General features: G+C 38.0%; 1 protein-coding gene and 1 non-coding gene across 10 annotated transcripts in view; both read left to right on the top strand.

Annotated features, from left to right (window-relative positions):
- Window positions 1–25,141, top strand: part of CYRIB (CYFIP related Rac1 interactor B) — a 129,336-nt gene that overhangs the window by 76,370 nt on the left and 27,825 nt on the right. For 4 of the 9 annotated variants that reach the window (XM_054590488.1, XM_054590489.1, XM_054590486.1 and 1 more), the window contains 2 exons: window positions 4,366–4,404; window positions 21,539–21,621. In XM_054590488.1, the coding sequence (XP_054446463.1) occupies window positions 21,549–21,621 (73 nt within the window). In that variant the 5' untranslated portion in view covers window positions 4,366–4,404; window positions 21,539–21,548. Of the gene's footprint in view, window positions 1–4,362; window positions 4,405–20,558; window positions 20,642–21,538; window positions 21,622–25,141 lie in introns of those variants that run through there. The other 5 variants (XM_054590493.1, XM_054590487.1, XM_054590491.1 and 2 more) reach the window with 4 other exon arrangements.
- LOC129084493 (small nucleolar RNA SNORD102) lies at window positions 8,608–8,672 on the top strand. Its single transcript, XR_008530617.1, has one exon. It is a non-coding gene; the product is annotated as a small nucleolar RNA SNORD102 (small nucleolar RNA).

Genomic DNA, 25,141 nt, shown 5'->3' with positions numbered 1-25,141 from the left:
GCTTTTGAGGAAAACCAGAGGGGTTAGGTCTTTTTAATTATTGCATCTCCTAGGGTACCTGTTCTGATTTCTCTGTTCTCTTACCCTGACTATATATATACACCAGTTCCACACAGTTTTAATTATTAATGAGCAGGGCTGGTCCTTCTCATTTGTTCTTCTGTTTAAAAGAAAAAAATTTAAAGACTTGCGTGTTTTCTTTTTCGCAAGTGGATATAGAATAACCTTTGTAAGGTCTTAAAACTCAGATACTGTACTTGTTGGAATTATACAATAATGCACTTTTGTAATACTGCCTTATCTGTAAACTTGATCAGTAGGCTCTTTAATTCAAGTGCTTCTTTCTCTTTTCTCAGAAGGCTTTTCAGAATGCTTTGTGTATGTCAAGGGGAACTTACACAAATTGAATTCAGTTAGATTTTATCATATACCCAAATGAAGAAGGACACAGTCTGGGTTGCATAACCAGTTAGATCTGTATACCATCATTTGAAGTACTGCAAAGCTGTAAATGTGGTTGACAGAATGTCTGAAGTCATGACCCCTAACATTTTATGTTTTACTGGAGGCAAAGAAATTTTAACACTTAATCAAAGAACCTCTAGGTTTGTGGATTTCAGATACCTGGATGATCTAATTCACATATTATCTAACAGTATTTATGACCTGACATTTGATTTCTAAGGGTCAAGACATGTGTCTTAGTATTTCTTGATTTATTAAGAATTAGGCAGGATAACCCTGGCCGGTGTGGCTCCATTGACTGCAATGTCATCCAGCAGACCAAAAGGTGGCTGTTTCGATTCCTGGTCAGGGCACATGCCTGGGTTGTGGGTTTGGTCCTTGGTTGGACGCTTACAAGAAGCAAATAGTTGATGTTTCTTTTTCACATGGATGTTTCTCTCCCTCTTTTTTTTTTTTCCCCCTTCTCTTCTCTGTAAAATAAAATAAAATATTAAAAAGAAGTAGGATAAATAGAATTTTCTTCTCTGGTTTTCTGCAAGTGGCACTGGTTTTCCCCTGTGGCTTATGCGAGTGTGAAGGTGGCCAGCCAAGCCACTTGTTTTGTTTATTCCTGGGTGGCTGCAGTCAGCCATAGGGAAGGATGTTTTTTTTTGGCAGAAAAATCAAAAAAGTGTTTATTCATTCCAATTGTAGTAACATTGATCCAAAAGGAGCTTTTGAGGAAAACCGGAGGGGTTAGGTTTGGAACATAAATAGCTCTGATCATCTCCTAACTAGTGGAGAAAAGTAAAAGATTAGGATTAATAATATATAAATTGGAGGCAATACAAAGTTCCAGGGCAGAAGTTGCAAACTGATGGTTCATTAACCAAGTATGGCCCTCAGACAGTTTCTTTTGGCTTCCTGAGTGTTTATAAAACTTATTTAACTTGTTGATAACATCTAAAAGTTACTTTACATGTATATCCAGCAGCATGGCATGTTAATAGCAGTGGCACCCTTTAGATTAAATATATACATTTGCCCTAGTTGGCACTTTTAACCTGATTCCAGCCGACCCCGTGTGCATTTGATGTTGCAACCCTGTCCTAGAGTCTCTTGAATACTGAAGTAATAGGTCTAGTGCTGCTAATGCAGCTGAACCTTCAACTTTGAATTAATAGACGATAGAAGAGTGTGAAGATTTTAGGTACTGAGAGTTTGAGTGGAATATGGGCTATGTAAGAAAGAGCAGTTGTAGAGGAATCCAGGGTTTTTACCTGAGCAGCTCGAAGGATAGAGGTTCATCCTTGAGGTGGGGGAGACTGCAGACAGGTCAGGTTTGAGGGGGAAGGGAGGGGAGTTCAGCTCTGGACATGTTAAGTTTGCGGTATCTAATACAAATCTTAGTAGAGATACTGAGCAGTGTGGCATTGGAGAGAAATGTCCAGACAGAATAAATCCATTTGACACACAGGTGACCTGTAAAACCATGAGATGAAATGAGATCGCAGGAGTGGAGGGCCCTGGCCGTGCCCGGGGCCGGCCAGTGTTCAGGGGTTTGAGGGAGGTTCAGCAGAGACGAGGGAGGAGCATCCAGTGAGATAGGGTGAAAAGGGTCTGAGTGTGGCATCCTGAAGGACAGGTGTCTTGACCTAGTTTCTCCCCAAAAGCAGAGCCTGAGACCAAGGACACTTAAGGCAGTTGGTTTATTTGGGGGCCTGCTAACAGGAAACAGAAGTTGGAGAATCAGGGCACTTGAAACTGGAAGGAAGGAAAGTCAGTCCAAGGGTGTGTAACTGGCCAACAAGGTCGCTTTTCTGAGCAGGTGAGACTTGACCCTGAGGAAGCTCTTTGAAAAGACATGGAGAATATGCGTCTGGGTAGGAAGAGGGGATATTTACCAACCAGATCCCACCCCACACTGCGCAGGCCTTGCCCGCAGTGTTCATTTGTGTCTCAGGATGTCTGGAGAGTTCCCGTAGGCCTCTTCCAGCAAAGCCTGTGAGCTGAAAGCAGCCCAGTAGTGCTGCGAAGGGGAGGTGCTCAGCAGAGGTGGAAATGTGGGGTGGGGCACAGGAGGTGTCCCATTCGGCCTGGCCCCCAGCACTCCCCTGGGAGCCGTGCCATTTAGTTCCGTCTCTTACAAAGCTTTCGAGGTGGCGGCTGGCCACGGTGTCGACGTTAGGCTGACAGCAGGAAGGGTGGTGTCATGGTTTTCCTTGTTTCAGTCTTCTGCCATGCTCCCTGGGTTTTCCTCACCTTCAGCCGGCGCTTCAGCAGCTCGAGGTGTTTTCTCAGGCAGAGTGACCCAGACCTTCCCCAGGAGATCACTGCCCATAGTTGCTTTATCCTTGTCAGGCTAGAGTTGCTGCAGCTGCTTGTTTATAGTTACCACCCAGCACGACAGCCCCAGTTGAACACTCTAGGTTCTTAATATACTCCCTCCTGTCACCATTGTTTAGCAGCAGCCGTGAGTCCTCATGGTTGTTGGGGTCATTTTACAGGGACCCCCACGCCCACCATATAGTAACTCCTTCCTTCGCATCCTGGTTCGAAATGATGTGTCCAAACTCATCAGGTGGTGGTGGTTGTTTCAGAGTTCTTTCTGTGTCTCCTGGCAAGAAACCTCTTCTCTCCTCCCTCAGAATCAGAATTTCTAATCCAGTGGAGCACAGGGTTGCCAGTCTTACGTCATCCGCTGGTTCCTGGAGCCATGTTCTTTTTTTTTTTTTTTTAATCCTCACCCAAGGATATATCCATTATTTTAGAGAAAGAAGAAGAAAGGGAAAGAGGGAAAGGAATTGGGGGGGGGCGGGGAGAAAGAGATCAAGAGAGAGAGAAACATGGATGCGAGAGAGATACATTGATTGGTTGCCTCCTGTATGTGTCCTGACTGAAGGTCGAACTTGCAACCTAGGTGTGTGCCCTGACCAGGGATTGAACCCTCAACCTTTCGATGTGCGGAATGGTGCTCCAACCAACTGAGTCACTCGGCCAGGGCTTGTTTTTTTTTTGTAATCTGCTAGAGCCATAGCACCACATTTCAGCCTTTGGAAGGCAGTGAAAATGTCATGTCATTTTAGGAAGGCAGTGCCCCATCCCCTCGAGATGTTACCAAGCACTTTTATACGTAGACGTTGTATGTTTGTTAAATCCAGGACTCTTGGATTATAGAATAAACAATTACGGAAGGAAATTTTCACGTAAAGATGACTTAGTTACATTCATCAAATGTTTCTTCTCAATTCTGTGAAGTAAGCTGGTTTGTTATAGTGGCTATAGTTGCTCTTAGTTCCAAAATTAGAATGAACTCATTCTGAAGATTTAATTTTACCTAGAATTTGAATTTTTAGGCTTTGAAATTGTAAAGCCAGTCCTAGAGGGGACTTTGTGGTTCATTTGAGTTTTGCCACATGTGCCTCTGGCAAATAATATGTTATTGTCATGGAATATAAGGATCTTAACTCCTGTAATAAGCCTGATTTTTTAAATAGTACATTGAAACTGAATGAATTTAAACTATGATAGAATATAGAAATATGCTTCTCTTGATAATATTAGGCCCTATTACAAGAATAAAAAAGAATTATTAATCTTTTTCCCTTGTTCTCTTTCATAAGCTGTAATGAGAACTGTATACTTTTCTTAGTACACTTACTGTTAGTCTTTGAGTGTCTTGAGGGTGACAACTAGGGTGTTTTATCACCTGTTTGTGTTTTCCAGGGTGTCACCTAATACCTTATTCTTAGTAGGTTCTCTGTAGATACTTGTTGAGTTAGTCCAAGGAGAGACATACATACACAGCATGTACATGTAATACGTGATCACACTCATGAACTTTATTGTTTTAATAAAATTAAAGTTGTTTAAAGTATAATAATGTTTTAGATTTTCTTCCTTTCTTCTTTCTTTGAACAGATAGAGGGACGAGAACAGAATCACCAGCACTGGCTGAAGGTAAATATGTCTTTGGGGGAAATGATTATTCAAATACAAATAAAAGTCATGATTTAAATTAAAAACTACCTTGGCTAAACCTGATTAAAGGAAAATGTTCTGTGCGTAATATTTGACTGCTAAAAATATCTTTAGGAAATAATACCCTATATTGTTTAGTTTGTGGCTTAGACTAGGAAGTAGTGGAGAAATGTAAATTAACTAGAACTTTTTTTTACAGCTTTCTTTTAATAGGAGAGGTATGTGTTTTGTTTTGTAAATTACCTCTTAAGTCATTTCCACTATCACCAGTATAGTTAATCAGAAAAGGTCTCAGCCATAATTTTAGTAGTTAAAAAATTTATTTATTTGGAAGCTACAAGGGAGGACAGTTTTACGTACATTCTTAAAAAGGATTCTACCAATATTGGTTTTAATAATTTTTAAAAAGTCTTAGATGTAAACAACACAACAACAATATAGTTACTGTTAAAGTGTCCTGAGTATTAAACATTTATAGTCCTGTTACTGTTTTCATTGTAACAAGTTAATGGGTATTTGAAAATGTCATTTTTCTGTAGATCCTTTCTGTTCTTCAAGTGACAATAATCAGCTTAAATCTCTTTTGGTGCTTTTCCTAGTGGTAAATAGAGATATTTACATATCAAAACTTGCCTGGCATTTTATTAGACCTGCTATGCCAGTTATCACGATGTCCTTTGGAATTGTGGTCACCTCACCTACTCTGTATGTCAGCGTGGGGGGTTGTCAGTTGTTTTTGGGGCCATGACCTCTGTAGTATTCTGAAGTCTGTGAGTCCCTTCTCAGAATAATGATTCTAATAATTACATTAGGAAGTAAAAGATAAGATTTAAAAGGGAACTAGATATTTTGAAAAAGTTAACAAATATTAACAACACAATAAACTTTGGTGATAATTCTGCTAAATACTTAACTATAATTTTAAAAAGTGATGAGTTTGCAGTAATTAATAAAATATGAAAATACCTCTGATTTCTATTGAAGACAAATTCATAGGTATTTATGTACTACTGTGGCTTGTTGCCTATACTCTTGATTGAAGGAATTGCTAAATTTCACATATAGGTCAGTGAAAAGTTTCCCATCCGGATTCACAGGTACTGAATTCTCTCTCTGGATCTCAGATTAAAATTGAACTCCTGTTAGTGAAAAATCAGCTTGGCCTGCCTTTCTTCATCATATTTGATAAGAGCAGGGGGTTTTTTTGTTTTTGTTTTTTTAATGTTCTGTGTAACTAATATTAAAGAAGTAGCACTACACATCTATACCTTATGAAATACCCTAATAGTGTAGGCTAGAAGTTTTTGAAATAGCTTTGAAAAAACTTCTGATTGATAGTTAATAATCACAAAACAAAATTCTGTGGAAAATGGTGTAGAAAATAAGTGTTAAGCTTTGGAGTTTGCCTGCCACGGAAGAACTCGGATTCTATTTCGAGGAACATGAACTACACATGTAAAAAAATAGTTCAGGAGGCCAAAAGTTTAACAAGAGAAATGTCATAATTAATTGTCACAGGAAGGATGCAGATAGTAAGTGCTCTGATGCTTGTGTTATGGAAACACACAAACAAGGTCAAGGCTTGTAAAATCATCGAGTGTTTTTCAGTTACTTCAGCAGGAATTGCACAACGGTCCTGTGCCAGCCTAAGTTAGGAAGAGGCCCAGAGTGGTGTCACTAGATTTGAATGTTTGTAGATGACTACAAATAAAGGACATGGCAGATCCATTGAAATTTGGTTGATAGCAAAAACAGCAGTAATGTTTGTTTTGAAGGGAACATGGTGGGATACCCGACTTTGGGGGTTTGGGGGTTTGGGGTCTAAATTATCGGTATGGTCTGACCCTGATGATGTATTTTAAAGGTGTTCTCAAAAGCTGCAATGCCAAGGTCATCAGCTAAAGACCCACTTAAAAAAAAACCCAGAAAAAAACAAAACCTAATTTGCTGCTTTTGCCTAAGTCACCAAGTTTCTCTAGTTCTCAGTCCCTTTTTAAAAAAAAATTAAAGAATCGAGCCACATGATTTCAAGTCATTTCACAACCCTATATATTCTAAGTTCAGATTTTCTATCCTTTCTCATTTCTGTCACTTCCTTTCTTGCAACTTTAGACATATGGTGAAAATATTCAAAGTAGTTAAATGAACTTTGGTTTAAATAAATATTGTCCTTATGTATGCTATGTAGAACTTTAAAAGCTGTAATTATTAGACAACATACTTAGTTCAGAAAACTTTGTGATATATACATTCTGCACTTGTCTTACTGAATGGTTTGAAAAATCCATTTAAAATTAATATGCTCCACTATAAGAAAACAATAGAATGCCTCCTATTTTTCGTTAATCATTTTTTTGGGTGGTGGTAGATTAGCTTTTACAATGGTATTTAGTGAAAGGTATCAGGCCTCGTCATTTGAAAAAAAGTTAAAGAGTATGCTTTTTAAAAATTTACTCAGGGAATCTGTCTCCACTGTCCAACTACTATTTTTTAAAATGATACAGTGAAAACACATTCAGTTATAATTACCACCTCCTCTGAAAGGTCAAAATGTAATGGCATCTGTTGGAGTCTTTTTAGCATTATATGAGATACAGATTTATGAGTGTGGAATTGTTCAAGTACAGGTCTTAAAAATTATATGATTACCAACAAGAGAACATTTATATTTTGCTCTTACATACTGTTCATGGTGAGCCTAAAGGAATTATATTTAAGAAAATGATTTTAATTGAAGTTCAGGAACAAGGGAAACATTGGCAGTGACTCCTAAAATTTCACTGTATAAATTCCTTTAGTGTCCAGGCTCAAACATGAAGACCTGACAAATGGTAGGGAAATATTTAAGCCCGCCCACCCTCGCTTGCTTGCTTGCTTCCTTCCTTCCTTCCTTCCTTCCTTCCTTCCTTCTATCCATTTAAATTTTTATTAAGTGATTTTAGAGAGAGAGAGAAACTTCAATTTGTTGTTCCACTTATGTATGCATTCATTGGTTGCTTCTTGTATGTGCCCTGACCAGAGACTGAACCCACAACCAACCCAGTGGTCCCCAGCCTTTTTGGCACCAGGGACCAGTTTTGTGGAAGATGGTTTTCCGTGGATGGAGCGGGGTTGGTGGGGGAGACGATGGAGCTCAGGTGGTAATGTGAGCCATGGGGAGTGGGATGCAGTTTCATCTGCCAGTCGTCTCCCAGGGTTTGGGGACCCTGCCCTCTGGGCAGGGCAGGACATTTCTTAGTGTACTGTCATCTTTTCCTAGTCGTCATATTATTTTTTCTCTTATAATTTTATTCCTACTTTAGACATTTTAATACTAGTATTAAATTAATTTCTTTCAGGAACAATTGAAATTTTTTGAAACTTTTTTTGGATGAATTATGTGTACTTTCATTTATGACTAGAAAGCAACATGGCAAAATGGTTAAGAACTGTTGAAACACAGATTTGCCTGAGTGAGAATTCCAGCTTCACTGTAAAGCAGGTTACTTAATCCTTCTGACCTTCAGGTTGCTCAGAAGTAAAATGAGGATTGTAATGCCAACCAACCATAAAATGGTTGAGGGTTTTACAAGGTAACACTATCTACCCTACTTAGCATAGTGCTATGCGCATGGTGAGATCTCAGGTGTTGACTGGACTTTCTTTTAGTACTTAACAGCATCCAAGGCCCTCTGCGAGTGCGCTGGATACAAAGGTGAAGTTGTAGTCATATTCAAAGAAAAATGGTTCTATTGCCCTTACCTCCTTTAGTCTATGTTTACGAAGGTCCTTTATGGTATTTCCTACATAACCCCTTCTAAACATTATCCTCTTTTGAAAGCTAAATCCTCATAATTACTAGACAGGAGATAATCTTGTTTGTAATTTTTTACATATGTGAGTATATGTATATGGTCCAGTAGATAACTTTCTTTTGACTTCAGTTTAATGTATAGTACGATATTTCAGATATTTAATGGGTTGTCAGGTGGCATAGGGATTGTTTTGTTTGATTCCAGGAGGCCAGTGAGAACTGGGACCATTGAGGAGAAATTAACAAGTCAGTGAATTTCAGCTTAATACAAGTTTTATGTGATTCTTGAGGGCGAGATTCATGTTGGATTAATCGTACATTATTTGATCATTGGCTGAAGTTTCTAAAAATTGACTAAAGTCTAAAATGTAAATCATATGAAAATAGAGTGCTTAATTGTCTTTCTGACTGCTGAAAGCAACATGAAAAATGCATTTCACAGGCTTGGAAAGCTTTTGAAACAAACAAACAAAAAAATAGAGTGACTTACTTTTTGGGTATAGTCATGCAGAATAAAGTGTACAGGCTAGATGGCTGCTTGGCGTGGATGTCGTAGAATAAATTCATACTAAGGTCAGAGGGTCAGGCTTCAGTCTTTCATTCTAGCATGTGTCTTAGTCAGTTTGGGCTGCTGTGACCAAGTACCATAAACTAGGTGGCTTACAAACAAGAGAAACTTACAATCCTAGAGGCTGGAACTTCCAAGGTCAGGGTGCTGGCATGCTGGGCTTCCCGTGAGGGCCCACCGCCACCTTGCTGTATCCTCACATTGTAGAGATTGCAAGGGAGTGCTCGGGGGTTTCTTTGATAAGGGCACTGATCCCATTCCTGCAGGCTCCACCCTCATGACTTAATTACCTCTCAAAGGCCCTATTTGGGTGTTATGATTTCAACATAGGAATTTTCAGGGGACACAAACATTCATAGCAGCATGGATAGACCCTTCCTGGTATAAGATTTTCTTACTCATTGATAATTGGATATAAAGTCATTCTGCTTGATGTCTTCCACTCCTCATAATGACTGTTTCCTATTAATGTTAAGAAGGGACCCCCAACTCATCAAAAAAAGTAAGGGAGATCTTACTTGAGAGAATACTTTATCTTTTAACTCTAATTATGAAGGAAAGGAGTTAAATAAAAGACTTACTAGAATGCTTGGCTATGTGCAATAAATATAATAAATTAGGAGATTAATATTGCCCCTTAAATGAAGTAAACAATAAGAAAATAGTATTATCTCAAACTGTTACAACATCTTTGACTTTGATTCAGAGATTACTAGTTCAAGTACTCTTCCGTGCCTCTAGCCACTAAAAATTAAATCACCAATGCAAATTACTGCCTCAGCTGCAAATTTTAACTCAAATTATGAAGGAAAGGAGAAGGAAGAGTTTTAGAAACCTCTTGACTTTTTCAGTCATAGTAGGATAATGAGGACTGATACTTATTCCTTTATGACAAATCCTGGCAGTTTTCCTTGAGTATGTCATACAAATTGAAAAGCACAACAGAGTACTGTGCTGTGTATGAATACATACCTTTGTAATAAAAAACTAAACATGTTTGAAAAGGAAGCATACTTTAAGTTTTGATGGCATACTTTAACCTAGGAGGTGGTGGGAGAGGAGGGGAGGAAAGTTGGTGGGGGAGGCTGGGATGGTTAACTGCACAAAGATGTAGGGGGGCATCTGAAGCAAATATGGCAATATGTCATTGCTTTAATTGGGGTGGTAGAAGAAGATTTTTTATGTTTGGATTGGTTCCTAATTTAAAGAAAAAAGGAAAGATTCAGACCCCTCGGGAAGCTGGTTAATAAGTGTTCCCATTTCTGTGTTTTTAGTGTTGTTTGCATGTGTCTGTTTGAAAGAAGGCCACCCTATCTTGCATGATGTCTTCCACTTTCTGTGGATTTTTCAATGCCAGTTACTCTGTATCTGTTAGAGAGGCTGGCAGACAGGAGCTCGGTAAAGGTGGCTTGACTTAAAACAGCAACCATTGGGCGCTGTAATCACTAGAGACAGAGGTATTCAAAGTTTTACATAATGGTAAGATTTTTGTTTATTAGATCATCCATGCATTGTTATAGGAGTATTAGAAAGAGTTCAAGTACCTGAATTTCAACCCAGTTGTTTTTATGGGCATCTATCTCTGAGTGAGTCACATGTATTCTTTGAGCAACAATCACTTCACATTTTAAAAACTTAGAAAATTCTTGATACATACAAAAGAATGTATATACCTTTATTTCTAAATGTAAAAACCTAAAAAAAAAAAAAAAAAAAGACTCCTATGAATCCACCAGTAGTTGAAGAGCTAGAATATTACCCAGAACTTTGAAGTTGTTCAGTCCTATGGCCCTCTCTCCCCAGAAATAACCACTCTCTTAAATTTTGTGTTTATCATTCCCTTGCATTTCAATATATATAGTTTGCCAAATATGTGTACATATAATTTTTTCATGGATTTCAAAATAGTGGTAAATTTTAAGCAAGTGAATTCAGAATACTGTTTTCTATTTAATGATCATATTTTCTCAAGAGAAACCTTCTAATAAATTCTTATAAATTAGGTAATTTTGAGTGTTTTTTTCATATTTTCATCATACATCATTCTGTGTACTCCTAAATTACTTCCCTTGGAACTTTGTACTAGGCCTTTGCTTCCATGCTCTAAATTTGCAGCTGAGGCAGTAATTTGCATTGGTGATTTAATTTTTAGTGGCTAGAGGCACGGAAGAGTACTTGAACTAGTAATCTCTGAATCAAAGTCAAAGATGTTGTAACAGTTTGAGATAATACTATTTTCTTATTGTTTACTTCATTTAAGGGGCAATATTAATCTCCTAATTTATTATATTTATTGCACATAGCCAAGCATTCTAGTAAGTCTTTTATTTAAAATAGCTTAAATAAGATTTTTTCATTTTAAAATACTAAATCTAAGTGTATCCACTAGATGTCAGCATTAGTAAAGGTGCACGTAACATGTAAAATTGTCAGAGGCAGTGTGAGAGATTCATTCTAACAAGTAAACCGACTTGTGTGAAGTCACATATTTTGTGATAAAGAGTGAAAACTAGAAATCAAGTCTCCCAATTTCCATTCCATCATTCGTTTATGTCACATTTCTTTAAGGCAAGCAGCTTAACGCCATATAATTACTAGACTAATAAAATTAGGTTGATCTTGACATGGGCTAGGGAGTCACGGGAGATCTTAGCACTACTGTGCTGGTACTGTAGCTGGGCGCCCTGTGGTAACTGAGTCTTGCTTCTGTTCCTTTACGTTTTGCCGAAGGGGAAGCAAAGATTCACTTTATCAATAGCTCCACCAGTACACATGACGGTAGTAAGGCTAAAGATTAAGCTGTTCTCTAGAACGTCCTCTGCATCAGCCAGATTTCAACCAGGAAAGCAGAAACCTTGCCAGGGTTTTTAAAATAGGGGATTTAACATGAATTTACTTACACAAGCATAGGAAGCCCAGAGGCCAGGAGGTGAGGCTGAAAGCTCCCGCCCTCTCTTCGTGCCTTGGTCTTTCTGGTAAGGAGCCTCTATCTTGCAGCCGGTTAGGGGCCTGCCAAGAGTCACCTCATTAAAACAAAAGGGGCTCCTGTCACCCAGGAAATTCCAGGGGATTAGGAGCTCTGTGTTAGGAACTGGGGAAAAAGACCAAATACATATCGCTTAGCATAATATCCACCATGCAGGATATAAAACCATGGATCATAGAAATGTCCTCTGCATACCTGTATGACCCTATACTGACCAGGGTCACCCCAGTAAACTGAATTTATAAAGAAAAATAAATAAAATACATTGCAAAAAGACCGAGTATATATTCCGTCTCCTCTTTTTAATCATTTGAGGTACCTTAGATACTCATGATAACCATAGGAAGCAAACATCACTTCCGAAGTTGGGGGAACGAGAGGAAGGAGGAGGGTTAGGCAGGTGTCAGGAGCGTGAAGCAGAGCCCCGGCAGTCCGGAAGCTCAGGCCTCCGAGGGGCCGGGCACCACGCTGCTGCCCCCAGTTCCCGGGCCGCGGGCACCTGGAGCCATGCCTGCCTGGCTGACAGGATTTGAGACGCAGAGAGGGCCCTTCTTCCTTCTCACCTTCCGGTCTACTGTTAGTCCCGCCCATTGCTGGAACCCAGTGAGAAGTCTGCTGACAAAGGCTAGGAGATAGACTTTGCAGTTCTTGGTCCCAGCATCTCAAAGCGGAAGGATAGGCTTGGCCGGGGAGATGGGGGTAGAGTTCACCTCTGACTGCGTAGCATTTATTTACCCATGTTGCTTTAAATGCAGTAGTATTTTCATGCTTCTTCTCAGAGTTTTAGTTCTTGCGTAGCTCATGCTCAAATTGTCTAGGGCTGTAGGTTGGAGGAAAAAGCCCTATGAATATAGAGTCCTGGAGGGGATGTTAAGTCTCCTTATTTTATGAAGTTCCATGGAACCAGGATCAGGGAGAGAGTTGAAGTCCTGGGTGCTCAGGCTCTACTTAGGCATGTTTACCACATGAAGATCAGAAAACAGGAAGAGCAAGAGGAAGAAGGGAAACCTTGATTATGCCACGTAATGAACAAATAGTTGTTGCCTATTGTTATTGTGCTAGAACAAAAGATACTGTTCAGCAACTCCTCTAAACAGTATGCTGTTGGGAGGAAGAGGGGGAAGAAAGAAGTAAAGTAGGTGTGGGGAGGAGGTTAGGGGTGATGTGCGTTTGCAGTGCCACCAGGAGAGCAACACTAGCGTAATGTCAGGCGGCTATTGCAGATGCTTGAGTCAGTTATTTCTGTCCATCATTCAACACTCACTTGGTGGTGGTTTTCAACGTCTTACGTAACATTCATTACCATCAGCCGCCATGTTCCTAACGTGAGTTGTAGCCATATCAGAGACTTGGAAGGAATTATGATTATGCCTCTTCTTTAAATTATTTTGTACCCATCTGACCCTTCAAATAGAAGAGGTGCCACTGGATCCCTCTTCTATTTGTATATACCTTTACACGCATTTAGTTATTAAGGTAATTCAGTAGGTATATATTGAATATTTATTCTGTACAATGTTGAAGATTTACTTTGTGTGCTTGTATCAGAGGTGCCCCAAATACATATTTGACCAATTCAGTCAATCCTTAACTAAAGTCAAAGCTGGAAATCATAGAATAAACTTTTTAGATACATTAAAAAACCTGAAAATTTAATGATTACAATGTTTTTAATTTTAATTGTCATATTTGAAAGTTTGAAATTGAACATTTTTGGTTCTTACACTCTAGACAGCTGCTAGGTTACCCCTGGAGTCACTCTGCTGTTCATTTGCACTATTAAATCAACAAGTGCTTTCAAATGGTGAGGTTGCGGTTTCATAGAAGTAGTTCTGCAAAGAGACTTTGTGCAATGTTTGAGGAAAGTGGGACCTGAATGTTTTCGGAAGCAGGTGTGCTAAGTGAGATTGTTGATATCACTTGAAATTTTTTTTGACGTTTCTACTACGTTAGCTTGTACTTGATGCTTTCTGCAATCACTTGAGCTCTAGAAATGTGGAATTGGAGTTAAGTAAGTGGCTTTCAGGATAACAAAACCATGTGAATTTCTACCTGCCTTTCAACCTTGCATTCACCTTGTTCCATTATTTGCTATGGAGTAGATTGAATAGAAGCACCTTTTCCGCATGTGCCATGAAATACTTCAGCAATTACTCAGTATCATCAGTAGGTGCCAGCAGGTGAATTCGGTTCTCTGAAGGAACCATTGCTTATTAGTAATACTTTTTTGTGTTGGCACCGTTACTGTCTTCAGAGTACAATATTAATATTTTTGTATGTGCAAGCAGATTTTTTTAACATGTAGTAGCTGCTTGGTTGAGTATATGATATAGCAATTCCAGAATCTCTTGTATATCTGGTAGTTTGTCTTTGGAAGGAGAATTGTGAAAGCGATTCACTATATTGTTGCTCATGCAAATGTATTTTGTTATATTACATTGTATTAGAGTTGCTGAAAACACAACTGAAGGGTGCGAACAAAATGTAAGCTTGTAACCCCCCAGTCACTCCTGGCCTTCATCAGGCGTGGCCCACTGTCCGTGGAAATTGCATCATGTTTTCCATTACTGATCTTCCATTCTGTTCCTCTTTCTTCAGATTCGTGGTATACGTTGTATGGGAACCAGACATTTCTTGCCAAACAAGTAAAGCAGAAGCATAGTTGAATTTCACATTAACCCAGCATATTGCCAATTTTAAAGACTTTCTTTTGTTTCTACAGGTGTGAATGTCTGATTAAGATAAAGAAATAGCATGTTTAATGTGTAGTAATATTTTTATGCACAACAATATAATTCAGGAACATTTTATAGTAACATGCTTTCTAGGAGACTTTTTTGTGAAGAATTCAGAGCTTGGATGGATAAATTTATTTTTCTTCACTAGAAATGAGCATTTTGATAAGTTAGTTTCACATTCACACATGCTCAGCCACCATAAATTGGAAAGTGTAGAATTGTATTAATTCTTATGAAATCTGTTGTTTTGAAGTTTTATGAGAGAGATCAAAGTATGTTTTCAGCATCTCCTTTTTCTAATATTATATTTTGTTGCATTCTTTATTCACTTATCTGTGTTGAGGATGATAATGAATGTTGACTTGATTTTGGAGTTTGTCTTCCTTGTAAAATTTTGAGGGGGCAGATTTGACATGCTTCTTTTAATTCTTTTTCACATGTGAAAAAATTTGGAATTTTTCCTGGAGGAAATTGAGTGAAATTTAAAACCACATTTTAAAGTTTATTTTGTCTAGCGCTACTAATGCTGTTCAGTCTTACAAAGATCAGAAGTATGACGTAGGCTAGTCTCCATTTTTATTTGTATTTTTGGAGCCTATATATGGCCATAGAAGGACATTATGTTTTCCCTAAGTTATCTGGGAGAACTGTGGACTTGCTTGATATTCATTTATCTGTTAGTTTATTTCCCTAATATTTAACATATTAAAATTTCTTAATAGTTATATATAAAGTTTATGGCTTTTACTCAGAGAGACAGAGAGGAAGAGGGAGAGAGACTGTCTTTATTCGATTGGGAAAGCAGTCATAAATTCTAAGGCCTTAATTTTCAACTCAAAATTTTCAGTTGTCAGTATTTAATTTGGTCTTTCCTCTCCCCTTTTTAGAACACACTGTGTGCATGTTTAATCTTGAGCTAGCCAACAAACATTTGTAACTACCTGCCATAATCCCAGGCCTTGTACTAGGATGTGGGGATGGAGCAGTATACAAAACAAAGACCCTGCCTTCCTAAAGCTTACCTTGCAGTGGAAGACAGACAGTCAAAGGAACATAGCCAACAGTTTGAGAAGGTGATAGAGAGGAGAGAGGAGATAGAGATGGCTTGGTCAAGAAAGCCCTCTGTGAGGTGGTCTCCCTGAGCAGTGGCCTGGATTAAAGTAGTTTATTTAATAATCTGTAGAAAGAGCATTCCAGGCCGGGAGAGATGTTTCTTTTTCTTTTATTGATAAATGTAATGAAGTTATTTTTTGCATGTGAGGATAGAGATTGTTGGAGGTTAGAGGAGATTTAAAAAAAAAAAAAAAAAAAGCCTTGTGTCATGGTCACCTGGCATAGTGGGAGAGTAGGTTGACTGGAGGTATGTAGCACAACTGCTAGGCAAAACAGGATGCACATTAAAAGTAGTGATTCTTAAAGGGGGGGCAGTTTTGCCCCATAGCGGGTATTTAATGTACCTGGAAATGCTAGGGTAGAAGCGTGGGGTGCTGCCAACATCTTACGGTGTGTAAAGCAGACCCCACAGAAAAGAACTGTATGGTTCAAATGTTAAAAGTTTAAGAAACCCCAATTTATAGTGAAGCTAGTCAGTGTACCAGGGAGTTTTCTTCCTTCTAATCCCCCCCCCCACAAATATTTATTAAGTTTTTAAACTGCTCGTGGAGAAAACTGACACCAGACAAATAGGGTGATTCAGTCTGTGTTCCTCTTGCTAATCCAAACTGGGGGTGTGATAGAAGATAGCGAGGCAGAGGTGCTACTGCTGTGATCAGGGTGGCTGAGGGTCCTCACTCAAGTGGCGCATCGGAGACGCACCCTGAGGGATGGAAAGAAGCCAGCGGCCGGGACATCCTTGGGACTGGCATTCCAGGCAGAGGGCGCCGCATTATAGAGCCCTTGAGCTTAAAAGAGTAAATGAAGTAATAGAATCTTGTAGGAATTTTCTAGAAAGAGAGAAGAAATAGCATATTAATTGTAGTGTATCATTGTGTTTCTGCTGGTTTCTATTTTAGTTAAGGAAATTTCAAATGTTTTGTGGGGAAATGGTCTAATGTAGTTACTAAGTGCCTTTTGTGAGCGCAGAAATACATTCCACAGACTACCGGCCAGGAAGAGGGCTTTCCTTTCCAGAAAAGTTGTCAACTTTGAGACAAACATGTAATGTAAGAGCTCATTGTCAACAAAATTCCACCAGAAATATTACTCTGCAAGTAAACTATATTTGGTTTCTGTGTATTAAATTTCTTTTTACATTACTTAGTAAATATTTCTAGTATTTAGTTTGAATTCAAGGATTGCAATAAAAAGTAATTTTGAAAGAAAATTCTTTAGCTTGTCCTCCTAAATTAAAATGGTAAGACTTGCAGTTTACTGTCCTAAATATACTTATCACTTACTTTGAAGTAGTGCCTCTGAAATAAATCAGTAGTGTTTTGGACCAAGTTGTGTATGATCTGAAAGATCTCTTATGTTTTCTTATCCTTTGTATCAGATTTATTTTTTCCTCTGAAACTTAGAAGTCTTGTTAGTCAGAAATCTTTTAGATGCAAATGACCAAAACCCAACTCATCTAAACAGGTAAAGGGGAAATGGGTTGAAAGAAAATGGGGTATCTTAAAACCAGAAGAGAATCTAGCAACTAAACTGATGGAAATGGCAGCTGGAATTTAGGGACAAATGGAATCAGAAATTAGTGACTCTAGGACACTTTCTGTGACCCTCCACTGCAACTTGGCTTCGTTCTTTTGTGACAGACTGGCTTCTTTGTGGCAGGAAGTAAGGCTGCCACACCCTCCGAAACCTCACATTCCACAGGTTCTGCTGCTGGGAATCTGGGAATTGGTCCTTTGGTCAGTCAGGCTCTGCAACAGCCAGAGAGGTAGCTGGTAGCTGCGTGTAGATTGCCAGGTACAGTACTAAAGTTAACCATTTGCGAGTTGGTGAGCCCCTCTGCAGTGGGTGTTTACTATTATGTATATTTTAAAGAAGAGAAAACTGCGGCATGGAGGTCAGGCATCTGGACTAAAGTCTCAAGCTGAGAGTGGCGTAGTTGGGGTTTGAACCCTAGGCATTCTGGTACCTACTGAAACTTGACAGTGAGCTACTGTAGTGGATTCATTGAAATCAACCACACTGTGGGGATGGAAGGCTTTGTATTGTTTTTGGCTGAAGAGTTAAACAATGCAAGACAGAGATACGGTTTTAATTTTTTTTGTCTTTACAAGAAAAGATATGACAACTAGTAATATAATGAACTGTTTTCAGGTCTTTGAAAAATTCCATGAGCTTTTGTTGAGAGAGGCACATGATATGGGTTGCAGAGCATCTTTTCTGTGTGCTATGTGGCAGAGGAACTTTCTGCGTTGGACTGATGTTGTGCTACATCAGTGGTTCTCAGCCTGGGGTGGCATTTGGCAATATCTGGAGTCGTTTTCAGTTGTCACAGCCTGTGGGGTTAGTAGTGCTGAGGCTGAGAAACCTGTAGTAGATAAGCTGGGCTGTGTTCAAAGTAAGAATCTATGTTTGTATTGAAGGGGCTAAGAGATGCTAAATCTCTGAGCACTTGCAGAAAGCAAATAGGTCAGGACCAAGTCTGAAGCAGGGTGAGGGGTGTAGGGTCACATTAGGCTCGGACGCCTTGAAAGGAGGACTGGATAGTGAAAGACACTTGCAGGAGGGAGGGCATGTAGGAAAGAGGAGCAGACGAACTTGGCCGTTTTCAGTATTTCCCTGAGGGTCAGCCTTGCGCCTCCAAGTAAAAAGGTAAAGAAGCTAATCTCTCCCTGCCCCTCCCTCCCGTACTTGCTTGTGGTCCCCTAGGACTACTTTTAGGACAGCCTTTCAGCAGTGTTCTTGACAAAAATGAGCTAAAAATGGACTTTGTGATTTATTCTTATTCATAACATTGAAATTAATTGACAAATTGAAAACTCTGGTTTGTATTAAAAGAAATAGAGCCATTAGTGTTTTGTAAAAGTTATTTTGTGAATTTGAGTTATAATGTTAACCATAGCCAGCAGCTATTAAATGCTTTCTTTGTGTCAGTCAGTGCTTCATCTCATTGAACTCTCATAATAATCCTTTAAGATAGTTACTATGATTACGTATATTTTACTGAGGAAGAAAACAAACCCTAGAGAGGTTAACTAGCCTTCTCAAGGTCAAACAGCTAGGAAAGCTAAAGTCGGGATTCTGGTTTGATTCCAGGGACTGGACTTGACACCGCATGGTGTGCTGCCTTGTTCCCCTAAAAAGTTACAGCCTCGCTCAGGATTACTTTCCGTCTGTAGTCGGCGCCCTCATCCACGAGGTAATTCTTTACATGTTTGGTCTCAGTTCTTACTAGTGAGAAAATGGATGTGTTTGGAAACATATTTTGTCGTATTTGAAAGCTTTTAAAAATTAAAGCAGTGAAATAGTGTTTCTAAATGGTTTCTAAAGTTTATTGAATAAACTTAGTAACCAATTTGAGGTAATTATTCGGATGTGGTGATTTCAGAACAATGCTTATTCCTTACATATAAAAAGTTGGTGTTGTTAGGATCGTCCCTGTATGTCAGGGTTTCAGGTCTGACCCCCAGCCGGGCCACACACCAGAACCAACCAATGAATGCGGAACTAAGTGGAGCAACAAATCTCTCTCCACCCCAACCAATTTTTTAAAAAGTGTTGATATTCTTAAGCTTTTTATAATATATAAGACATTAAGATAACAATAGTTCCCTCTTAGTTTTTAACTCAACTTATCCATTTGTGTAAAACATTGTACAAAGTCTTTTAAGGGAAATTCTGTGTAATAGAAGTTTTGAAATAAAAAATAAGATCCTTCCTCTCTCAATAGGAGGATATTGTTTTGGAAGGGAGGGGGGCTCTTCATTATTTACAATATTTTGTGAATAAATTAAATTGTTTCTAACATTTTCCAAAAAAAAAAGAAATGTATGTGTCAGTTCAACAGATAACTGTTACACTATTATTTCCTCTTTGTGGTGTTTAAAGTTAGGGACATAGACCATCGCCCAGGGAATAGGTGGAGGAAGAGGGGACCAACACAGGTGGCCAGAAATGATAACTTTTCAGACTGCTTGCAGTGGGGATGGGTGATAAGATGTCTCCTTCTATTGTTAAAAATAATTGTTACTTTTTATGTTTTATTTCATTTATATTTGCTAGCAGTTCCATATTTGGAGACAAAGTATTGAGTTTGGGGGAGGGGAGTTTCCTGTAGCTCCTGCCACTTCCAGGTTTGGCCCTGGCTTCCTGATGTTCCTGACGCTTCCCCCCATGCCCGCCCTCACTGAGTCATGCCAAATTCTCGGCAAGATTTATTCCAATACCTTATTTTTACTGTTTTTCCTCTCCAAACCTACTGAGTTACGGTAATTGTTGGCTCCCTTTGCACTGGTTTGGTGTGCTGTCTTTTAAGTTACATACTTTGTATGGTTGTATATAGTTAATATTGTTGAATAATTGGTCTATGAGTTAAATAAAATGTTTGATCTCTGGAGTATAGAAGATATAAGAAATAATTGGTTTTTGTGTGGTAAAAATTTTTTAAATAGGTCATTAATTGATAACTCTCTTCGCCCTTTAATGGTTAATGTGGTTTGAATATTGTCTTCTTGTATTCCCAGGAGGTTTGATCTACAGAAGGAAAATATTCCTGTTATTTAAAAATATGGTCTCAGTGTTTACTTACTTGAGAAATCTTTTTTTTTATGTTAATTTGAAGAATACTTGCCTCAAGCATTTTAAAGGAGTAACAAACACTACCATAGATTAATCAAATGTAAATATTGCAAGTTATATGTAAAAATCTAATCTTTTTCCTATCTTGCTTTATGTAACTTTTTTGATATGTGGAAGAGAGGGACAAGAGCTATAAACTCAGAGCCAACTGTACTTTTGTTGTTCCAAATTTTCAATGCCAGGAGCATATAAAATTGCACCTGTTGGTAATTATGAGCAAGCCAGCCTTTGCCGAATCCCAGGCCTCTGCTTAAAATTTTTTTTACTGGAACTAAATGATGTTGCCATTTTTATTTTTAGGTTTGCTGGCATGGGTAATCTCATTAAGGTGCTAACCAGGGACATAGACCACAATGCAGCACATTTTTTCTTGGACTTTGAAAGTAAGTCTCTTTAGCCCTTCACAGCTGGTGCATAATGGTAAAGGTGAAAGATTAATTATACTCACACCGCAGTGAAGGCCAGCCAGAATATTTGTTAATAAAACATGGGGAATCAAAGTTTGCATGATTTTTTTTCTTAATCGTAGGGAAACATCACCATCATATGTATAATTCTTTAGTTTTTCATTTGCTAAAATCATGTTGAGTCTGTAGCCAGTGCTGTCCTTTCATTAGTCCATGAAGCAAGTAGCCTTATGATGAACATTCTAACAGTATGCCTTGGTGACTACGCTTGCAATGCTGTGATGACTTTATCAAAAATCAGAAGTGTGCTGCATATCCAGAATCAATGCTTAAATAACCTCCACAAATTAAGAATCCAAATTTGGTTACAAATATACGCTTTATTTCATGGCATACAGGAACTAAGTTTAATATTCTGCTATTTTAAGATGAAATGCAAAGGTGAGCTGTGGCCAAAGCTCTAGATATTTGGCTTTGAAATAAATTATTATTTCAGTGCAATTTTAAATAAGATTACATGTGAATAATTCTTGATCAGAAATTTCTTTTTCAGAATACTAGCACTATTGGAATACTTAAAGAATTTTTCATTATAAGGCCATTAATGAAACTTGTCTTGGGAGAATTTTGAGAAGAAATAGAGCAACAGTCGTGCCATTGTGTACAGGAAAAACCGCATTTCACCTCTAGGTCCTACATATCAACACGTTGAGCGCCCGGTTTGCTGTCTGCCAGAGCACAGTCTGGGTAACCTGAAGGACGAATTCATGGCCTAATGAACATTTTCCCTGTTACTATTTAAACAAAAAATAAATTTCCGATGTTCTTTTTTATAAAGGGATATTTTCTCTTTTCTTATTCTTGTCTCGACAGGTACCTTAACATGGGGAATCTTCTTAAAGTTTTGACATGCACAGACCTTGAGCAGGGGCCAAATTTTTTCCTTGATTTTGAAAGTGAGAAGATGATTTTATATCTATTTCTCTTTGCCTGCAGTAGACTGCGTTTGTCTTGCCCTAAATGAATGTTTCCACTTTGCCATCTCTTTAACTGCTTTGCATGACTGAGCTATGAATTGTTTGAATAAAATTTCTGGTGCCTTCTAGAACTGAAAATCATATTTTATAGATTAAATTGTGATAAAATGCGTTTATTTGAATTTTTATAAGAGATTATAAAAGAGATCATGTCTCTTAGTTGGATATATTACAGTTTGAGATCTCTAATGAAAACATTGGAGATTCTCTAATGAAAACATTACTATGAAAAAATTTTGATGGAAAGAACAAATGCTCCTTCACGGTTTGTTAATAGAAGCAATATTTGGGGGGAAAGTATGGCAGTTGAGAAAAATTAACTATTAACTCTATGTACCCAATGGAGTATTTTTAATACAAATCTGTTCATGAAGGCCATTCAAAGCTCAGTAATTTGGGCATACTATTAAAAGGTAAGTGTGAACCTCAATTATTTAATCTTTGCACATAATTAATTTGAAACGTTAAACTCATTATACGTATTTATTTCGGTAGTTATTTTTTTTTCTAATGCTAAATACAAAGAAAAATAATGGGTTCACAGACCTTTAAGTAATTTGCCTTCTGTTTGTTTTATGTTGCATGACCTACTGTAATATGGTCTAAGGGTGGCAGGTAAGTGTCATTGACCCCATGCATGCTGTAAAGCTTTTGCTTTTTGGCTGTCAGTATCGCTTCAGCTTGTCTGGTTGTCAGATCAAGAACAATGATGTTAAATCGGTGTTTCAGTGTGAATGTTGTCACTTTAACTGGTCATTAGAAAATTGTTAGGAAAGGGTGAAGAGCTGGCCTTTAGACTGTAAATCGTGTCGTCCCTTTTATCGCCTAAGGTTAAAACATTTGAGCAGATTTTTAAATACTTAAAATTTAAGACCTTTTCTGATTTTAAAAACAAAGTAAACAAATCCCTGAAAACAAATCCTCAGAAAGTCTTTGCCTTTTTCATCAACGTCAATTTGGTTTATGTGATACTGTGCAATTAATTCTACTTCATGACTAATTTATATATTTTTTTCTTCAAACCAGGACAGTTCTTATGAACACATTAATTTATAGCTTTTCTGCATTTTATGGAATAACTTGTGGTCTCTGATATTTTTCTACTTTTATTACACTCCTGTCAATGTTCTATAAATAGTTTGGGTGCTGTGTGCAGGCTAGCAAAGAATAGTAACATCAATATCAGGACCGTAATAAATTGTTGGGGTTTTAGGGGAACATGTAGTTAAACACATACTGGTTTTCTTGACCCTTCTCAACAATTTAACAAGGCCATTTTAAGTGCATGTTTAGCATGAATTTTAATCAGCTTCGGGATGTTGAGCAGATTGCTGACTTGAAGGTTATTCTTCAGATGAGGCAACTTACATTAAAGCTGTATTTTAGTTTATTTGCATCTGTTTCAAACTTGGTCTTGTATATTTTTCTGCTATTCTGTCTCCTTTTTACTCTGTCTCAAATTCCTTACATTTGCAGAATCTTGGCTCTGACACAGTCAAGATCTTGTTCAAGACTTGGCACTTGATCTTTTTATAAATGCAGTGTTATGTTGTGGTCAAGTGAGAAGCATGAATTTACTGTAGTGTTTAAAATATTATTTGGTCTTGGCTTTCTAATATGGGGTAGGTTTGGATCTTTATCCTTAAAATTTAAAAAGCTAATTTAGTGTCAGAAAAAGGTTAGAATTGTTAGTAAGAACAATTACCAATAATGAAGAACTGCATATGAAGTGTTAACTTTTTAAAGGCAGATATAAATTAAAGAATGGAGTTTGTTGCCTATATCAGCCAATGTAGAACTTTTGGTTTGGCACTTACTGTTATACTATAAATGAAATTTAGTGAAAACACACTGTATACTAGGCCAGAGATTTTGCCTGTTATTTTTTTTTTTTAATACCCACACAAGGATTGATTTGAGAGGGAGAGGAGGGGAGAGAGAGAAATATCGATGTGAAAGATAACATTGAGTGGTTGGCTCTTGTGCGTGCCCTGATTGGAGATCAAACCTGCCAACCTTGGTATGTGCCCTGACTAGGAATTGAACCTGCAACCCTCTGATGCACAGGTTGATGCTCCAACCAGCTGAGCCACCTGGCTAGGGCCTGTTGCTATTTCTTATTTAGATGTTTGAATATGTTTTCTTTTGATTCTGACTTTAGAGTTCTCTTAATTTTCTCTCATTCATCATCTTTTTGGAAATTTGCATTCATAAAAGTTTACCTTATGACTTGGCTACTAGAATGACCTTAGCCCATCAGATGGGCTCTCTTTTAAACTGTTTTATATCAGACTCAAAATGGTCAACATAGTTGATTTGCCAGTTCCTTATGATTACAGAGAATAAAGCCACATTCTTTTATTAAATAAACTATTTTAGTACTACGTTGTTTATTTCTAGACGAACGGTAATATTCAGGCTATCAGAGTAATTTAGGTTTACTATTTCCATCATTCTGATTGATTAAATCTACCTCAGTGTCTCTTCATGATTGGACAACAAATAGAAATAATTCCATACAGATAGACATACTGGCATTTTGAGTGATGCTGCGTACAACTGAACTATTCTAGTACATTTTAGACATGATTCAGTGGAGTCCTGTAGTTTACAAAATACTCTGTCTTTATTGTAAATCAGTACTCCCTTAATTTTTTGTGTGCACACACGTGCCGTTTTTCACTTGAGTTCAATATATGTTTATAGTTCCCCCCTGTATGCCGACAGGTAGGTGCCGGCGATGCAAAGATAACTAAGATACAACCCCTGCCTTTCAGGGGTTCTCAGTCTCATAAAATAGATATAAATGCAAATTCATAATGCCCTCTACATAATTTACACTCCAGATGAGGAAGGGATTAACTTTTCCTAGCAGTAAGTGGCTTGGGCATCATGGTAGACGTGCTGATGGCGATATCTGAGTTGCGTTGTGCAGGGTGAGATAGAATGTTTCAGGCACACTGAGTGAAGGACTTTGTAGAAGGAACATGTACAAAGGCATGAAGTGACGCACTCTGTTCATTGAAACATACTGTTATCTGTTCTTGAGGTACTAGAAAGAAGGTCTGTCTTTTTTTTAGAACAAGTTATACCTATATGAGAAGATTTTATTTTAAAAAATGGTTCCATTAGCATACAAGCTCAGCTTTGCCCCATAATATTTGGCAGCACTTCTGTTAATGACAGCATATATAAAAAAGCACTGAATTGGGGCATCTATAGCTTTTTCTAGTTCTTGGAATTTCTTATTTTATAATGACACTTAAGTTAGTCCTTGTTCTCATGACAAGTCATCAGCCTGAGCAAGTAACATACAGGAGCGGGCAAAGTAGGTTTACAGTGGTGAGTATGCAAAACACAGAGTTTATTCTTGGGTTATTATTTATTAATTATTGTATTATTTATTTCTATTACAACCGTAACCCTACTTTTCCTCACC

This window comes from Pteronotus mesoamericanus, unplaced genomic scaffold (assembly GCF_021234165.1).
Source record: "Pteronotus mesoamericanus isolate MK-2021 breed Mesoamerican mustached bat unplaced genomic scaffold, CSHL_Meso_final scaffold_174, whole genome shotgun sequence".
Taxonomy (NCBI): Eukaryota; Metazoa; Chordata; class Mammalia; order Chiroptera; family Mormoopidae; genus Pteronotus; species Pteronotus mesoamericanus.
The sequence above is the reverse complement of the archived record's forward strand: the minus strand, read 5'-3'. Positions and strand labels throughout refer to the sequence as shown.